The following is a 19,544-nucleotide window of genomic DNA, read 5'->3' as shown; positions in this document are numbered from 1 at the left end:
AGCACTCTATGGTTTTGTTCAACTCACTGAAACAAGTGTTTTTTTTTTTTCTTAATTTTTTTTTAACGTTTATTTATTTTTGAGACAGAGACAGAGCATGAATGGGGGAAGGGCAGAGAGAGGGAGACACAGAAATGGAAGCAGGCTCCGAGCTCCGAGCCGTCAGCCCAGGGCCCCACTCGGGGCTCGAACTCACGGACCGCGAGATAGTGACCTGAGCTGAAGTCGGCCGCTTAACCGACTGAACCAGCCAGGCGCCCCGAAACAAGTGTTTTTAAAGTGTGGCAGATTCGCTTGTTGGAATCAGACTAAGTTCACATCCTGGCATCACCACTTAGAGAAGGTTTCATCTTGAGGGAAGCATCTCCCATTTTTGCGTCTCAGTTTTCTCATCTGTAAAATGTGTTGAAAAAATAGCACACAGCTCATTCGGTTTACGAGCAATACGACAGTTAATATACTTCACGCTTATGACATTACATGGAACAAAGGAAGTTCTCAAATACAAAGCGGGGTGGGTGGGAATGGTGGTGATTTTTGTAGCAGCTTCGAGTGAATGTTGGGGAAAACCTTATAATGTTTCCAGAACCCGTGTGAAGTAGAGAGCAGGAGTACACAGGGCTCCCGGGTCTGGGATGAGCCGGATGGGAGTCCCGGGTCTGGGATGAGCCGGATGGGAGTCCCGGAAGATGACAGCGATGAGGGCAGCGATGTGACGGCAGGTCAATACCGCGCGTGGGGGAGGGAAGCACACTACCAACCAGACACCAGGAAAGGACGCTTTCTCCTTTCATTCTCTGGGCAACAAAAGCGTGCGGTGTCGTCTCTTCTTTTAGCCTACAGGGTCACGGGCTGCGACGCGCCAGGCACCCGGGGGCGCCGAGCTCTCGGCTCGGGGGCTGGGGCCCAGGCTGGGCTTGCAGCACCCAAGCCTGGGCAGGGGCCGCGCGGGGGCGGGGCGATCCCGGGAAGGGGCGTGGCAGGGGCGGGGCAGCGGCCGTGGCGCCAAAACGCGAACATGGCGCCTGAGCGGCTGAGGAACCGGGCAGTAACCGCCTTCAAGCTGCGTGGCTTGCTGCTCCGGGGGTGAGTCTCCCTGGGGGCAGTTTACGGGAAGGACCAGGAGGGCCAGGGTCAGGCGACCGCGCCGGGCAGAGGGACGCGCCGCGCGCCGATCGTAGGCTTGGCCTTAAATTACAGAGACCTTGAAAAAGTCTAGAGTGAAATCGATCTGGCAGGGTCTTCCAGGCTTCGAGGACTTCGATTTCCCGACGTTCGCGTGGAATCGAAACGTTACTCCCCGGTGGGACACGGTCTCCTCCTGCAAAGTGCCACAATGAGCCGGAGAAGCGGCTGTGTCGCAGCAGCGGTTTTTTGGCATTGTGACTTGAGCGCCTCTCGGTATCCGTCTCCCTCACCTCCCCCCCCCCCCCCCCCCCCCCCCCCGCGTCCCGCCTAGTCTCTGCCTCCGCAAAATGGGAATAATAGAGCGACTACACGTAGTTACCGAGTCGTCAGTTGAGCAACCTGGGAAAACCCACATGCGTGTCTGTAGTTATCAACCTACAGTTTTGAGAAAATTGTGAGCCCTCCCCTTTCTAAATTTTGGATTGGGCATTACTCCTGAGTGACAATTCCTAGAGAGTTAAGAAGTGGCTAAATTTGAAGCATGTTACTAGATCTTTTCCTAGGTCTTCCTCCTCCAACCCCCTTGAACATTTCCTTTGGAACTTCTCCCATAGTCAGGTTTCCTGGCCATAATCATGTTTTCTAGTCCCTACAGAATGCACTCTTGTTAAGATTTTCCTCACTAAATCTGTTTGTTGTTGTTGTTTTTTAGAATACAATGTTTTTTACAGACATATTTAAATACCTGCTGGATAGAATGTACTTTTTTTGTACCAGGCTTTGATCGCTCTTGCTGTATGTGGAAAGTTTTTGGTTTTGGAATAATGAGTTTTATGAAACTTAAAAAAATTTTTTTAATGTTTATTCATTTTTGAGAGAGACAGAGGAAGAGCAGGGGAGGGGCAGAGAGAGAAGGGGACAGAGGATCCGAAGAAGGCTCCACACCGGTATCAGAGAGCCCAGCGTGGGTCTTGAACTCACAAACCGTGGTGAGATCATGACCTGAGAGCGAAGTCCAACGCTTAACCTACTGAACCACCCAGGCGCCCCTTATGAGACTTTTTCTTAAATTAATTAATTTTTTTTTAAGTGGGCTCTGTATCCAACATGGAGGAGCTTCAACTTAAGACCCAAGGATAAGAGTCACATGTGATACCGACTGAGCCACCCAGACACCCCGACTTTTATGAGACTTTAACTTTGCTTTTGGATTAGTGGTGAACAAGGGCAAGGGTGGAGAGAAAATAATGAATTTTGTTCAGTTCGTCTCTGACATTTTGAAAATATGAGCAATTGATCAATAAACTGTTCTCTTTTCCCTTAGAATTTGACCCCTTAGAATTTATTCCCTTAGAATATTAAGCTGTCATTCATTAATGAATTTAGTCGGAGATACACTGAAATGCTATCTATACAGGATCTGGGCCAGATCTGTATAGCTTTACAGGCTTTAGTCTATCATAAGATCACTGTGCTGGAGCAAGGAGTACGAGAGAGAGTAAGACACTGTGGAAATCGGGGGATAGATAGTGTATTAGTTATTTATTGCTGTGTGACAAATTACCCCAAAACTTAGAGGTTTAAAACAGCACACACTTTTACTAACTCACGTTTTCTGTGGGTCAGGAATCCAGGTAGGCGTAGCTGGGTCCTCAGCTTCAGGGCCTCTCAGTCTCTCATCTCAAAGGTCATTTGGGCGAGATTTGCTTCCAAGCTCATTCAGTGGTCGGCAAGATTCAGTTCCTCCAGACCTATTAGACTTGGGGCCTCAGTCCTTGCTGCCTGTTGGCCAAAGGCTACCCTCAGTTCTTTGCCATGTGGTCCTCTCCAGTATAGCAGCTTAATCAAAGCCAGCAAGAGAGAGTTTTGTGACATCTTGTTGCTTTAAAAGTTTTTCTTTTAAAACTTCAATACAGTAAAATGTTCCATTACTTTTACCATATTCTGTTGTTAGAAGCAAGTTACGAGGTCCAGCCCATACTCAAGGGGAAGGGTTGCACGTGGATGTGAATACCAGGAGGCCTGGATTATTAGGGGTTGTCTTAGAAGTCTTTCTACCATGGATATTACATAATTCAGTTATTTAATTTCAACTTTAAAAAGATCCCAGGAAAGTAGTGCTCTGATAATGTACAACAAGGTAACTACTCTAGAGTTAAAGAAGTCCATCATTAAGGAAGTGGTTTGAGCTGACTGTTCAAGATGACTTCACTAGATGAAGAAAAGAGTGGGGAGAAATGATCATATAAAGTCTCTGAGGCAGGAGAGCACTGAGGGAGCCTAACAAGATTTGGCAGGGGCCAGGTCCTCTATAGGTCTATAGGCTTTGAGCTATCCTAAGAGCTGTCCCAATTCACCCAAAATGTGTGTGACTTTAGGGACTTAGTCATTAAATATCTAATGGATCACCTTCAAGTTTGTTTGGCATTCTGCCAAAGGATGGCATGGTTCCAGTTTTCAAGGACCAATTTATCTATGATAAATTGGAGAGGTAATACCCACACATGAAACAATCAATAAGCAACCCAAGATAAAAACAATTAGTGAGGTGACTATAACAATAATATTCATGTGAAGTGTGAAGTTGTGTGCTACAAACACAGAATGGCATGCAATTAGCTAATTGTTTAGACAGTGTTCATTCTGAGCCCTCTTGGCATTTAAATCAGGGATTCATGCAGAATTTTTTTTTTCTTTTTAAAGGTCAGCTTTATTGAGTTCTTTTGGAGTCATGGGGGGGATTCATGTGATTTCAATATGAACATTGCTTCTATGACTAGTCATATATCGTAATTTTTTCTAGTCTAATTTTTAAATTTTAAAATGGAAAACAATGATGAAATTACTAGAATTTAAGCAAATGCATTATCAAGTTAATAAATATATGCTTAAGTGTCTGCTGTGTTCAGGACATTGAAGCAAATGGAGTCTTCCTTAAATCTAAGGAGATAAAAAAAATGTAAGGTGATAAATAGTACAAGGCTAATGTGATGTATCAGATCTGAGATGTATAGGAATTTTAACAATTCAGAAGGAAGGGGAGATTGCAGCAGAGAGAGCTGGCCTAGGAGGCCGCCTTTTTTTTTTTTTTTTTTAAGTTTATTTATTTTTGACAGAGAGAGTAAGAGAGCAGGGGAGGAACAGAAAGAGAGGGAGAGAGAGAATCCCAAGCAGGCTCTGCGCTGTCAGCACAGAGCCTGATCTGGGGGTCAGTTTCACAAACTGTGAGATCATGACCTGAGCCAGAATCAAGAGCTGGACCCTTAACCAACTGAGCCACTCAGGCACCCCATGCCTAGGAAGCATTCTTAAAAGAAAGATGTGATTTGGGGCTTTAAGAATGGTTTTGTTGGCAGGGGATAGAAGGAAGAATTTGTTCAGAAAGGGCAGGAGAGATGAGCACCGCTTGCAGAGAGGAGTGAGTAGATCTTAATTTCAGTGCTAGATTGATAAGTGCCAGTTTTTGGCATCAAACTTGTAGCCTCAATTACCAATGACAGGCCTCATCTTTTCTTTCCTTCTCAGTGAAGCTGTTAAGTACCTCACAGAAGCTCTTACACCTATCAGTGAAATAGAACTTGAAGATGCGCTGGAAAAGATCATTGATGCAGTTGAAAAGCAACCCTGTAAGTAACATTTTCCGATAGCTCTTAAATCATTTCTAGAGTTCTGTGTCCTCAGTTAGATTTATGGATTTAAGTGGAAGCTGAAGATTCCCTATTAAAATTTTCCTGCATTATGAGACACATGCATGGTAGGTAGCACTTCTTCCCAAGGGGTAACCTCTAGTTCTGTTGGAACTCAGGACATTTCCCCCCCCAGGCTGTTAAAATTCTTCCCACTCATGGAGCTGTGTCACTGCCAGCTTTCCAGCACTTGACTCCTGATTTTGATCTAGTCCTCATGGTCACTTTTGTCTCTCTGTGTGCTTTCTACTTTGTCTTACTTAGATTCAGTACTCCTAAAAGTTTGGGGGAAACAAAGAGTTGAAGCTGAAGTCGGACGCTTAACCAACTGAGCCACCCAGGCACCCATTCCCCCTTTTAACATATGAGCATATAAACAACAATCTATCCATAAGGACATCTAATCTAATGAAATAATGCTTGTAAAGTCCTGAGCATAGTGTCACGCTTTTACTAAGGGCGTAATAAGTGGTTGCTGTTATAATTGTTACTATCATGCCTATGGAAACATAGCAGTTGTGATAGAAAGTTATACTAATGGAACCTTCTTAATCCTAGGAGTTTACAGAAGTGTTTGCATAACTGAATTTGTTATTAAACAGTATTTAGAAAAGTAAGGCATTTGACTTGTATTATGATACCACAAGCGTCTTTGGGTGTAGAAGATTAAGGTTTTTGAGATACGGCTTTTGTTATTGTTCTGACCTAACCCTTTGTCATAAGAACTAGGTAATGAGAATCTCAGGGTTGGTGTTTGCAGATTATTTTTCAGAAAAAAAGCTACCTGTGGAAATAAGTAATTTTTTTGTCTGTTTCTAAAATTTGACTTTAAATTCTCTTTTCAGTGTCATCAAACATGATTGAACGATCTGTAGTGGAAGCAGCAGTCCAGGAATGCAGTCAGTCTGTAGATGAAACTATGTAAGTGGATAAAATGAACTCTTCCCCCCTGCCGGAGATGCTATGAATCTTAATTTAAATTATTTTCTTGGGGAAATAATTAGTGGTCAGCATTTGTACAGTGGTTATTTCTTCGTATTTCTTTTTAACTGATAGTTTGCATTATAAACCTCATTAAATGACTCATCTTTACTATTTTTTCCCTAAGATTTGAGATTAGAGTCTTGTTTATGCCATTACCAACTATTGCCACTACCCATCTGATCTGACTTTATATTCTGCATGCTACTACTGGATTGAATTGAATAGTTAGACATATACTTTGCTTTTGCTCTTAGGAAAGTGCTGCATCCAGAAGAGTTCAGCGACTTATGTTGGGTCACATGGTGAATAGCAAAGAGGGGGGAACCTTAGTTTTTTTATTCTTGCCACTAAGTCATGCTATTAGAGCTGATAAATTCATATGGCAATAATTTTTCTGGGTTTTATTTCCAAGCGTCCATCTTTCCTTTCCTCTTTTGATGTTTACTGAGAGAGAAGGAGAGAGGGAGTGGGGGAGGGGAAGAGAGATGGGGACAGAGTTCCCGAAGTGGGCTCTGTGCTGACACTAGAGAGTCCGATGAGGGGCTCGAACTCACGAACTTCAAGATCACAACCAGAGCCAAAGTTGGTCGCTTAACTGACTGAACCACAAATGAGCCCGTGCCCTCCCTTTCCTCTTTTGAATATGACTTCTTTCTAGATTCACAGGGTTTAACTGGGAGGAAAACAACTGGGGAAATGAACAGAGTAATAACTTTAACAGTTTTTTCCTCTTTGGGGCAATGGAGATCATTGAAAGGAGTCGTTACCATAGTAGAGCTCCTAAGAACAAAGAAACTGAAGAATTTTAATTTTAACTTTGCAAACTCATTATTTAAGATACCAGGGTACAGCCATCAACAGAAATCCAAAATGACTGTATGGAAGTGTAAGGATTATAATCATAAAATAAGCATTGAGTTAACTGTTGTTTCTGTCTAGCCCTTTATATGCCACAGTTAGCCAATGTGGAGGTCCAGTGGGACTAAAAGGTAAACAGTCTTTGCAATTTCAGTTGTCAGAAAGTTACTAATTATCACAGAAGAGAGGCTTTCGTTTTTATAGATGAAGAGGTGGCGTGACAAGTCCAGTAACCTGTCAAGATTGATCTGCTAGAAAATAGCAGCACTGTACCTGGAATCTAGGTTTTCTTCACGTCCACCTGTTCTAGGCTGCTCTACGCTAGGTACTGCCACCAATGCAGCAAGAACGTTTTTGACCATATTCAATCTGGTAGATTAACATAAAATTTTAGGGAAGGTTTTTTTAGGTTGGACTGTTTCTACAATAGTGCCGTCAGTTTTTCTTAAAACCTTTTTCAAATGTGGTTATGTTATTAACACTGAAAGGAAGTTATTTTGTTGAATTTCCTTCTCTAACACTGGTCAACAATATGCCAGTATTTGGGGGGGGGGGTGTCTTTTTCTATGTTATACCTGGTTCCTGGGACACTTTTGCATAACATTGCATAATTTTGGATTAGAAAATTGTTGGAAATGATATTCTTTAATATTATAGCTCATAAAAGTAGTACCCATGGGGAGAGACTTCTTTTAAGACATAACTATTTTATACGTACATGTTCTTTTTCAACAGATGACATTCTTAACTAGAAGTTAACTTGATTAGGGGCGCCTGGGTGGCTCAGTCGGTTAAGCATCCGACTTCAGCTCAGGTCACGATCTCACGGTCCGTGAGTTCGAGCCCCGCGTCAGGCTCTGGGCTGATGGCTCGGAGCCTGGAGCCTGCTTCCGATTCTGTGTCTCCCTCTCTCTCTGCCCCTCCCCCATTCATGCTCTGTCTCTCTCTGTCCCAAAAATAAATAAACGTTAAAAAAAAAAAAATTAAAAAAAAAAGAAGTTAACTTGATTAGCCATTTACAACAACGTGGATGGAACTGGAGGGTATTGTGCTAAGTGAAATTAGTCAAAGAAAGACAAATATATGACTTCATTTATATGTGAGATTTAAGACATAAAATAGATGAACATGAGGGAAGGGAAGCAAAAATAATGTAAAAACAGGGAGGGAGACAAAACATAAGAGATGCTTAAATATAGAGAACAAACTGAGGGTTGCTAGAGGGGCTGTGGGGGGGGTGGACTAAATGGGTAAGGGGCACTAAGGAAGACACTTGTTGGGATGAGCACTGGGTGTTATACATAGGGGATGAATCACTGGATTCTACTCCTGAAATCATTATTTTACCATATGCTAACTAACTTGGATGTAAATTAAAAAATAAATAAAGATGTTTTGAAAAAGAACGAAAGCAAAAGAAAGAGATTTGGAAATCAAAGAAAACTAAAAAAAAAAGAAAGAAAGAAAAAGAAGTTAACTTGATTAGGGGCGCCTGGATAGCTCAGTTGGTTCAGCATTCTGACTCTAGATTTTGGCTCAGGTCATGGTCCTGGGGTCGTGGAATTGAGCCCGAGTGGGGCTCTGCACTAAGCTTGGAGCCCGCTTAAGATTCATATTCTCTTTTTCTCTCTCTCTCACTCACTGTCCCCCTCTCCCCCACTCTGCCTCTGTATCCCTCCCCCACTTGTGTGTGCTTTTGTGCTCTCTCTCTCTCAAAATTAAAAAAAAAGTTAACTTGATTTCTTTTTCTTGAGAGTATTGGCAATGCTTTCTTGTCTCTGAAAGGAAAATTTTACCCCCATATTATGACACTATAAGAAATTGTGGGGGTGCCTGGGTGTCTCAGTTGGTTGAGCATCCAGCTCTTGGTGCCGGCTCAGGTCATGATCTCATAGTTCGTGGGATCGAGCCCCATGCCGGGCTCTGCACTGACACTGTGGAGCCTGCTTGGGATTCTCTCTCTCCCTCTCTCTCTGCTCCTCCCCCACTCTCTCACTCGCTCTCTCTCTCTCAAACTTAATAAATAAACTTAAAAAAAAAATTGTGTATATGACCTGTGGAAAGTATATTTAATTTATATGCCATAAGATTGTAATACAAGTTTTTGTGCTCATCTAGAATTCGTATGTGTTAGTAAATCAGATCTGTGTTTTTGTGGGATGTTTTTCAGGGAACATATTTTCAATATCATAGGAGCATTTGATATTCCACGCTTTGTGTACAGTTCAGAAAGAAAAAAATTTCTTCCGTAAGTATATTGATTTTAAGGTAATTTCAGATGGACATTTCTTTCAGAAGGCATACAGCCCATGATTCATTTTTGGCCTACCTTTGTGTACTATGATAGTTATAAATAAGCATTCCTTTTTTTTTCTAGTCTATTAATGACCAACCACCCTGCACCAAATTTATTTGGGACAGCAAGAGATAAAGCAGAGCTGTTTCGTGAACGATATACTATTTTGCACCAGGTAAGCTGGGGGTAGAAAATGAGACTGTTTAAGATTAGGTAACACTCAGAGTTAATTTAAAGGATGGAATTTTGTGGTCCAAAGCTTGTTCAATAGACTGTTATTGGCCTGTGTTTGAGACCAGATGGAGGATACAATTAACAATTAACAAATGTGATGATAAAAATAGCTAACATTTATTACTGGTTTTTAACATGCTGAGCACTGTGTCCAGTATGTTACAGACATTACTTACCTCATTTAATCATTACAACATCAGTGTAGGTATAAAAGCTATTATCCTCATTTTACAGATGAGGAAACTGATACCTAGATAAATTTAGGAAATTTACCAAAGATCACATATAGTAAGTACAGACAGGATTTGAACCCAGTTCGTCTGACTCTGGAGTCCGGCCTTTACCTACTACACTATGCTAGCTTTGTGCAGTTTACAGTCTATGAAGTTAAAGACATTTGCACAAACAAGATATAAAGTAGAGTTTTATGTGCTGTAAAAGAGATATAAACAGAATGTATTCATTGGGAAAATCAGGGCCTTGGTTGCTTTGATCTTGTGAAATGGGGAAAAGGTAGTGGTAACAGTGTGAACAAAGACACAGCAAAGGGAAAGAGTGGACTCTGCAGGAAATGATAAGCAGTGGGTCCATTTTTGTGTGTAGAGGAAGGCTCGTGAAGAAGAGTAGCATGGGATTGGTTTGGAAAGGCAAGCGGGAGCCAGGTGGTCAGAGCGCTGTGGATGCCACTCTTGGCGTTTGGGACTCTGTTTTCTTGGTACAAGGAGCCTTGGAATACCAGAGAGACTCCATCACAGCTGGGTTTTTTGAGCCCTTCTCTACCAGCAGATTTGGGGATGGGTTAAGAATGTGAGAGAAGGGGCGCCTGGCTGGCTCAGTCAGTTAAGCATCCGACTTCAGCTCGGGTCATGATCTCACATTTCGTGAGTTTGAGCTGTGTGTCAGGCTCTGTGCTGACAGCTCAGAACCTGGAGCCTGCTTCACATCCTGTGTTTCCTTCTCTCTCTCTGCCCCACCCTTGCTCATGCTCTGTTTCTCTCTCTCAAAAAGAAATAAACATTAAAAATAAAACAACAACAAAGAATGGAAGAGAAGCCTTAGAGGAGTCTGTTATTAGTCCTGCCATAAATGATAGCTGGGGGGAAGGAAGTGGCAACGGTTGTAGACAGGGGACCACACTGGAGCAGTGGACGCCATCATTCATGGTGACAGAGTGGATGTGAAGGGGAAGGCAGAGAGTAAAGACTCAGAGATGTTTAAGGTTTTGAGTCAGAGAGTAGGACAGTAGAATAACATGGTAACAAATAAGAAAAAGGGAATGTTTGGGGAAGATGATTCAGATGACACAGGTACTGTCTTAAACATTTTTGAATTAAGGTTGTCAGTGGGAAATCAGGTGAAAAGTACATATAGAGCTAAAGAAAGAGATGTGGGAAGACAGATTTAGGGGGCATCTGCCCAGAGGAGTGGATAGAACTGCAGGGATGGGTGAGACCCTATGGGGTGGTGGGGAGAGAAGGGAAGAAAGGAGAATGTGGGGGCCAGGCCAGGGTGGTGGTATACGGGAGAAGGTTTTAAGGACGGGATGGTCAGCGCGAGTAAGCTCTGAAAAAGGATGAAGAGAGTGAACCCTGAGGATGCCTGTCCTCTCCTTCCATCACCTACGTAATGTGGCCGGATCAGTCTTCCTTGATGTGTAGCTCTGATATTGTCATGATTTTGCAGTCTTTCAAGGAGGTTTACTGCCTATTGAATTAAATACAAACTATATATACTTAGTGTTTGAGATCTTCAATCGCACCTTTTTGGCCAAAACCTCTACTTTTCCTCTAATCGTACTATACTAGAGCCAAAAATGAAACATAATTATTGTTCATTTCTTCTCCTTCTTCTGTAACTTTGCTTTTATTCTTCACTCTCTGGGCTGCTCTTCCCTTCCCACTTTTCTCTGCTATTGAAACCCTCCTAACCTTCTCAAATTCCTCCTCTTTTCTGAAACTCTTCTTGATGAGTCGGCTGCAATCTCCTTCTGCCTTAAAGCACTATGTCAGTCTGTCTTGTGCATCATTTACTGGAGTTGGCCCTTCCTTGCCTTTGGGGTGCTTATCCCCGTTATGAGATGCTCCTTGTGTATTTCCTCTGCCACAGTTGCTTGGCACAATGCTGTTCACAGAGAAGATGCCCAAGTAAATACCACATTTCTTTTTTCTTTCTTTTTAAAAATTAGATTTTAAAGCCTATCATATTATTTTGGGTGTGTCACGTAACCCTTCTGAGCCTCATTTTTTCTTACCTGTGAAATGAAAGCGTTGCATTTTCGTCCATTCACATTTTTATCACAATTATCTTCCTATAAGCAAATCTGATGTTATTTTTATCCTATTTCAATATCTTTGTTTTCTATTGTCTACCAGATAAATTTCCTGACTTAGCATGTAAAGTCGGTATCGTCAGGGCTCTTTTATTGGAGGTTACAGAAACTCAAACTGACTAAAACAGAAAGAGGCATTTATTGACTTGTGGTGAGGTCTGGAGGTCCACCAGTTTCAAGCATGGCTGGATCCAGGATATCCCACGTCTTGAGGCATCTACCTGTCTCCATCTCTTGGCAATTTTATAAAAATTGATTTTACTTTCAAACAGGTTCTCCCTACAAGATGACAGAGGCCCCTAGTAGCCTCAGCTGCACTTGGAGAAAGTTCCTCTCTTCTGGTAGTTCTAGCAAAGGTCTCTTAGTGGCTCTTAGCTTGAGCCTGGACCATTCACTGGCCAAGACGTGGGGTACTTATTCACTAGGCCTATTTATAGAAGGGGGAAGAGACACCAGCCTTGCCTAAACCACATGGACCACAGGGGGGCAGGGGATATGGTTCCCCAAATAGAGGCTCCAGCTAATCTCTTGCCCTGTCTGACATTCTGCTTTGTGTACCTCAGATTCCAACTATACTACACTTTGCGTCACTTCCCAAACACTCCTTTACTCTTGTAAGTCTTTCTTGTGACACGTCCCGTCCTCTGCCTGAAATGTCTTGTCTCAGCCTCATATGGTTTCTTACTAGCAAAGTCTTATTTATCACTTAGGATCTCGTTAAATGCCCTCTTTTGCCTGGGGTCCTTTGTAGTATGGTGGCCCTCTACTTTTCTTCCTCACAAACCCCTGTGCTTTGAGGGTGACCCTTGGTTTGTTGTCTTCATACATACTTCATACTGACACTCAGTCCAGAGTGTGCTGCTGGCAGCTATACGATAGAGCTTTTTCTTTAAAGAAATTCTTTGAAATAATTTTTTTATTTTCCAAATTACACTTCTAGGTATTTGTATATTAAAACATGTGGGCTTTCAAATTTATTGAGAATAGGCAATATTAACATTCATTTAAGGACAAGATTTTGTCAGAGTACTATTTTAATGAATTTTAGCTTAAAATGTCTGATTCAGTAATTCATGTGAATCTGTCTTTTTTATAGAGGACACACAGACATGAATTATTCACTCCTCCAGTGATAGGTTCTCATCCTGATGAAACCGGAAGCAAATTCCAGGTTAGTTATTTAGGAGGCGTAAGTGTATAAGTTAAATATTTATTGCTTAATTCTTACTTATTGAAATTTAAATGAGAATGGACCGCTGGTAACTGTTTAGCTAGCTAATTGACCTGTGCATTCTCACTGTTGAGAAAGACCATTGTCTGTGTCCTGGGCCCTGCAAATCTCTAATAGAAGCTACCACTTCCTTCTTTGGGACAGGCCCTGAGACACCTGGCTGGCTTGGTCGGTTAAGTGTTCGACTCTTGATCTCAGCTCAGGTCTTGATCTCAGGGTCATGAGTTCAGGCCCTGCATTGGGCTCTGCACTGGGTATGAAGCTTACTTAAAAAAAAAAAAAAAAAAAAAAAAAACAGCAGGGAGGGAAGGCCCTGAGACTACGGTAACCCCCAGACCGTCACTGGCCACCAACACAGATCCCTGGTCCTTCTGGTCCATTTGCTGGATACGACACTGGCTTTCTGACCAACTCTCAACGTTACCCTTCCGGCTCTCACTCAAACTCCAAAATCCTGGTCCTTGTCCAGCCCACACACTTACTCATCTAAAATGTGCTTTGTCCGTTGGAGTAAAAAGTTTACTTAAGGCACTAAGGAAATAACATTTATAGGATAAATGAGACAGCACAGACAGGCCACAGGGTGGCTGGGGCCTGAGGAAGAGGTGGGAGGGAGAATGTTTTCTGTCACATGGGCTCCTTCCACTTTTGTACTCCTATGCCCTTTGTTTACTTGTTCCAGCCACACACCTAGTCGCTGTCAGCCCGGCTGTGGCTTTATTCCTCTCTTAGCACACAGAGTCCTGCCGGGAGACAGTCCTTTGCTACTTCTAGGCCCTGCCAGTTCTCTGAGGTTCCGTATAGGTTCTGAAGAGGCCCAGCCTCTTTCAAGGTTCATTACATTCTCTGCCATGACAGATCAGAAGTCATGATGATGAGTAGTCTGATACTAAAATATAACACTACACAATGCACAAATTAAGGTTCGATGGTAGCAACATAGGAGAAAACATTTATAGTGTTTGACAGTTTCTGCTTTTAACTTTTACGAGAGAAAAAATCGTATTCACTTGTGGAAATTGACATTACTTATGTTTCCCTACCAAAGACCATCTATGTGTTTTCTTATATATATTAGGTTTCCTGTGGCAACTCAGTTGCCCACAGCCCAGAAGCATTATTTCTCCTCTCCTTTTTTGCAAACTAACTTTAAGACTTAGCTAAATTATTTGGGAGACCTGGGTGGCTCAGTTGGTTAAGTGTCTGACTTTGGCTCAGGTCATGATCTCACAGTTCGTGAGTTTGAGCCCTGCATCGGGCTCTGTCCTGATAGCTTACAGCCTGGAGCCTGCTTCAGATTCTGTGTCCCCCTCTCTCTCTGCCCCTCCCTCACTCACACTCTGTCTCTCTCTCTCTCAAAAATAAATAGACATTAAAAAAAATGTTATGGGTTAATGTGATTATATCTGACTTTATTTTTCCTTCCCTATATTTTTAAAATTTTTGAGTAGTAAACAGGCAGTATTTGTAATAAAAAAAATTTTACAGACAAAAAGAAGCTTCACTTGGTAATTCCTATAAGAATGAAACATTATACACCCTTTCATTCAGCAATTCTGTTTCTGGAATTTGTAGAAGTATGTGCAACAGTTATACCCATGCACTAGGCCAAGAGAGGTGCAGGAAACATTAAGCACTGTTTTTACCAACAGAAAACTGAGCACCTTATGTGTCCTTTAATAGGAACCTGGTAACATAAATTTTTGTATATGTACTGTACATATCTATATCCATTAAAAAGAGTGAAGTATATCTATGCATAGTTAAATAAAACGATTTCTAAGAGATATTAAATTTAAAAAGTTAAGTTGTATAATATTAGTAATAATATGGTTTAATCTTTGCAAATAAAACAAAAACTGTATGTGTTTATAAATGGTATATGTATTAACATATATGTAAGACTGTGTATAGAAAAGCATCAGAAAGGATTTTTTAAAATGGTGCCCCAATTGTTACTACCTTTAACTTAAAGATAAAAATATAATGGTCAGATTGAGGATGTAAATAAATAATAATGACAACCTTTTGAAATGCTAGTATAACTTTTTAAATAGCCTACTAATTTGCAAGATGTATTGACCAAATAAATAAAATTTATATTCTTTTCTGTATTTTAAAGGTAAATGTACTTATCATCATTCAGAATACAGTAGTCCCTCTTTATCCAAGGGTGATATGTTCCAAGACCCCCAGTGGATGCTTCAAAGCACAGATAGTACCAAAACCTGTATATACTATGTTTTTTCCTCTACGTACATACCTGTGATAAAGCTTAATTTATAAATTAGGCACAGTGAGAGATTAACAACAATAATAATAAAATAAAACAATTATAACAATATACTATAATAAAAGTTATGTGAATGTGGTCTCTCTGTCAAAATATCTTACTGTACTATACTCACCTTTCTTATGATGATGTGAGATGATAAAATGGCTACATGATGAGATGGGAGGTGAATGATGTAAACATGACATAGCTTTAGACTACTATTGACCTTCTGGTGATTCATCAGAAGGAAGACCATCTGCTTCCAGACCATGGTTGACAGAGGGTAACTGAAATTATGAAAAGCAAAACTGGATAAGGCGGAAACTCCTGTAATATGACATGAGACTTCAGTGCTAAGAGCCTGAGTTGGTATTTTAGCTTTTTATAGGGTAAATTATATCTGAGTTTTATCTGATTTTCTACTCTAGGTGAAAATACTGAAATGCGCACTAAAAATTCACTTATTTATAAAAAGAGTAGTTTCTTCAAAGGACAAATTTTCAACCTTTAAGAATTTATTTTGTCTCATTTTAAGCTTAAAACGGTAGAAACCCTATTGGGCAGTACAACCAAAATTGGAGATGTGATTGTTCTTGGAATGATAACCCAGTTAAAAGAGGTAAGTTAAACTTAATAAGCATCAAACTGTTTCCAGCCTTTGGACTGATGAAATGTCAGTTCCGTATAGCATTTCTGCAGAGGGTACAGGGATGTATTCTTCATTGAAGACTCCTGCCTCAGTTACCAAGTAGCCTTTGCATCTGCATTTGGTTTCCTGAGTAGACATCAGGGAGTGTCTTTGACAGGCCGCCAGTTTGCATAGCCTGAAATTAGTCCTCAGTGACCTCTGCTGGAACTGAGAGTACTGAGTTTCTAACAAGCAAGGCTGCAGACCACATCCTGCTCCCTCAGAGAAGGACACTGTTAGCTCTCTTAGGTGGAGGCACCTGGTGAGGCCCATACGGCCACCACCGAGCATCCCTCTTGCCGTCTCTTGATCTGCAGAGGTCATTCTCCATGTCCCTCTTAGGAGTCTCAGTCTCCATCAAGTGATTAATCTGAGGCTACCAGACTAGCAAATGGAAACACGTGGGCCAGGAATTGCTAGTTTTGAGAAATCCACTGTACTCTACTGTATTCTGTTGTCAAAGTTGTCAGTATTTTAATTATTTTGTCAGAGTATCCATTTTTACATAAATGTGGACATATTTCTTTTAACTTTTTTAGGGAAAATTTTTTCTGGAAGATCCTACGGGAACTGTACAACTGGATATTAGTAAAGCTATATCCTTTATATATTTTTTAAAATTATGTTATATGAGTTGGGGATATTGATTACACACCATTCTTAAGTTAACCTATTTGGTTTCCTATTGTAACTTACGTATGATGATGATGCAGGAATCGAGACATAATTCTAGCCAGAGACAAAAGAAACTGTAATTCTCCCTTATTTGGAGAATCCAAACAAGTCAGTGAGGAAGTTTATACCATGCTAAGAATGATCTATACTGACATTATTACCAAGCTACATCTTAGAGTGGGGAAATTTAAACCTAAAATTTTTTAAGCTATGGTCTACTCACAGTTTCAAATGTGAAGTCTTTGAATTTATTAGTCAGAAGTCCTTTGAGCCCAGAATTTATGTTGACTTTATCACCACCTCAAGCATAGAAATAGAATTATTTTCCTCAACTGCTGTATACCAGTTCCATAGTGGTTTATACACAGAGTCATGCTTTGTCTTAGCAGAAGGTAAGTCAGTATACCTTTTGCTGTCCTCCTCATCGTTCTACAGTGAAACCATTTCTACATTGGTTAAAATGTATTAACATGATATCATTTGGGAGAACATTGTTTATAAGAGCATACTTTTGACAACATTAAAAAACTCAGACTGGTGATGGGCCTGGGGTTTCTTTTTGGGGTGATAAAAACATTCTGAAATTAGTGGTGATGGTTACACAACTTGCGAATATACTAAAAACCACTGAATTGTATACCTTAAAGGGTGAAGTGTAAGGATATGTGAATGATGTCTTAATAAAATTGAAAAAAAACCCAAACAAACCAGATTTTACTTAGGGTCATAAAGTGAGACATTTCCTAATCTTTGTACTTCATGTCTCCGTACTCTAACATGTATTGTGAAATTAAAATGAAAAGTTTTACTTCTGAGTCTGTTTCTATTTCATGACTTTTTAAAAATATAGAACTGAGACTACCTTTGGATCTGTAGCTAGGTGGGACTGGCAACCTCTGTAGTTAGTTGACAGAAGATGAGACAGCAACTTAGCATTACTGCTTTGTCTTCCATAACTTTCTTCCTTTCAGACAAGAATTGGACAAATGAAAGTGACTTGTTACTTATCTTTTTCAGGCTGGTTTGAAGATCAGGTGTTTCATGTCAATGCCTTCGGATTTCCACCCACTGAACCCTCTAGTACTACTAGGTATAAAATGTTTGGCTGAAGCCCTACAGGAATTTCATAATACTGGCAGTAGTGGTTTTAAGAGTGTGTATCATTTGTCGGTTACTCAGGCTTTGTGTCAGAATGCAAAGAGTAATAGGAAGAGTTGGAAGACTGGATTATATGTGCATCTGAAAAATAGCACGTTGATTCGTGGTTAGTTGTATTCGTATCTCCCTACCTTGGCTTTTATGGGCACGTGTTCCAGTCTTCCTGTCTCGCTTATCTATGGGGTTGATTAGAAGTTCAACTGAGGTAAGAGATAGGAAGACACTTAGAAGAGTATAATTTTCATGTTAATATAAAGCCTTATTTTTCTACTAATGATTAAAAGTTACAAGAGGCAGGGGCACCTGGGTGGTTCAGTCAACTAAGTGGCTGACTTCAGCTCAGATTATGATCTCGCAGTCGTGGGTTCGAGCCCCATGTTGGGTTCTGCTGACAGCTCAGAGCCTGGAGCCTGCTTCAGATTCTGTGTCTCCCTCTCTCTCTGCCCCTCCCCCGCTCATACTCTGTGTCTCTGTCTCTCTCAAAAATAAATAAACATAAAAAAAAAAGGTTACAAGAGGCAGATGAAAAAGCTCTTTAATGTAAGCAAAAGCATTATAATGTTAGAGCCATTCCAAAAGGACCTTCTCTGAGAAGAGAGAGTTCCCTGTCACTCAGGGTTTTTTGTTTTTGTTTTTTTTAAATTTTTTTTAATGTTTATTTATTTTTGAAGGAGAGCGGGACAGAGTGTGAGCAGGGGAGCGGCAGAGAGAGAGGGAGACACAGAATCCAAAGTGGGCTCCAGGCTCTTAGCTGTCATTACAGAACCTTATACGGGGCTCAAACTCACGAGCTGTGAGATCATGGCCTGAGCTGAAGTCGGATGCTTAACTGACTTGAGCCACCCAGGCACCCCTGTCACTCAGGTTTTTGAGCAGAGGCTAAACGATGGTGTAAAAGTTGTAGCTGGTGGCCTGTGGGTTGAATGTAGTCTGAAGAGCTTTCTTTCTTTTTTTCCCCTTTGAGGTATTCCCCTTTGAGGTATCTTTTGTTTCCGTTGTTTAAAAATTAAGAGATTTCTCATAAAAGTCTAGATTTCTGAGTCGTCTTGAACAACCAGATCTGGCAACATGGTCCTTGAATTCTCCCCCAGCTATCGATCTACTGCAGTGATGGCACTTTGGGCAGGACATGTCAGTGCACCCTAGCTCATACCTAGGAGGCCTCAGCTGGTTGCTGCTTCCTTATTCAGTATTCCCTTCCTGAAGCCTGTGAACATTTGAGTTTGCCACCTTTGGGGGAATTAAAGTTGCCTCCTAATCTTGAGATTCTGTCTGTGGTGAAAGTGATTTCAAGAAGTGTAAGAATTAAGATTCTAGTCCTAGTATACCTGTACAAAATCAAGGTATACAGGCCACGTTTGCTGGCTGGAAGTTACTGTCAGGGCAACTTCTCTTCCTGTTGAGGTAACCTAGGGGAAAGTGCCGTTCATGCAAATGAGGACACAAGCCCTCATCAAACTAACTCACTTTTAAGTGAATGCGTTTAGTGCCAGTTTGTGGCTTTTTACAACATGGTAGGTTTTCTTTGGGATATATTTAGAGCAAAATTTCTGTCGCTTTTGACATTTTATTTCCATACAGGCTTCAAAATTACTACTTTGGAATGAGAGGTATAATCAAGGAAGCTGACCGTGAGCAGTAACCCTTCGGTTTCAGCCTCATACAGAGCCTGCCAGGCAGTGGAGACGATAGGGGGCAGTGCAGAGTAGTGCACGAAGCTCTGGCCCTGGCTCTCAGACAGGGTCTGAAACTGAGCACTTGCATCTGTTAACTGGGACGGGCCACAGGCAAATCACTTAACCCTCCTGAACCTTGTTTTTTTCTCTTTTGTAAAATAAAGAAAATAAAATCTCCTAAAATGAGGTTTTTTAAGGATTTAAGATTGTAATCTGAGATATGTTTATATATGTACATAATTTACTTAGGAACCACATCATCCATCCATCCATCCATCCATCCATCCATCCATCCAAGGAGAGAGTTTCTTTTTATGTGTGACTAT

The 19,544-nt window shown here is 41.1% G+C and overlaps 1 protein-coding gene across 4 annotated transcripts in view; it reads left to right on the top strand.

The window, feature by feature from the left end:
• The first annotated feature begins 965 nt into the window (after positions 1 to 965).
• The window catches only part of POLE2 (DNA polymerase epsilon 2, accessory subunit), a 31,568-nt gene continuing 12,989 nt past the window's right edge, over positions 966 to 19,544 (top strand). The window contains exons 1-10 of one of the 4 annotated variants that reach the window (XM_081795926.1): positions 966 to 1,086; positions 4,654 to 4,754; positions 5,660 to 5,735; positions 8,827 to 8,904; positions 9,034 to 9,127; positions 12,612 to 12,686; positions 15,557 to 15,640; positions 16,249 to 16,305; positions 16,728 to 16,776; positions 17,402 to 17,474. In XM_081795926.1, coding sequence (XP_081652052.1) covers positions 1,019 to 1,086; positions 4,654 to 4,754; positions 5,660 to 5,735; positions 8,827 to 8,904; positions 9,034 to 9,127; positions 12,612 to 12,686; positions 15,557 to 15,640; positions 16,249 to 16,305; positions 16,728 to 16,776; positions 17,402 to 17,474 — 755 coding nt within the window. In that variant the 5' untranslated portion in view covers positions 966 to 1,018. Of the gene's footprint in view, positions 1,087 to 1,306; positions 1,402 to 1,452; positions 1,583 to 4,653; positions 4,755 to 5,659; positions 5,736 to 8,826; positions 8,905 to 9,033; positions 9,128 to 12,611; positions 12,687 to 15,556; positions 15,641 to 16,248; positions 16,306 to 16,727; positions 16,777 to 17,401; positions 17,475 to 19,544 lie in introns of those variants that run through there. The other 3 variants (XM_081795927.1, XM_081795925.1, XM_060619769.3) reach the window with 3 other exon arrangements.

The sequence above is a fragment of the Panthera onca genome, chromosome B3 (genome assembly GCF_046562875.1).
Source record: "Panthera onca isolate mPanOnc1 chromosome B3, mPanOnc1 haplotype 2, whole genome shotgun sequence".
In the NCBI taxonomy this organism is placed as follows: Eukaryota; Metazoa; Chordata; class Mammalia; order Carnivora; family Felidae; genus Panthera; species Panthera onca.
Note: the sequence above shows the minus strand (reverse complement) of the source record. Positions and strands in the feature narration are given on the sequence as shown.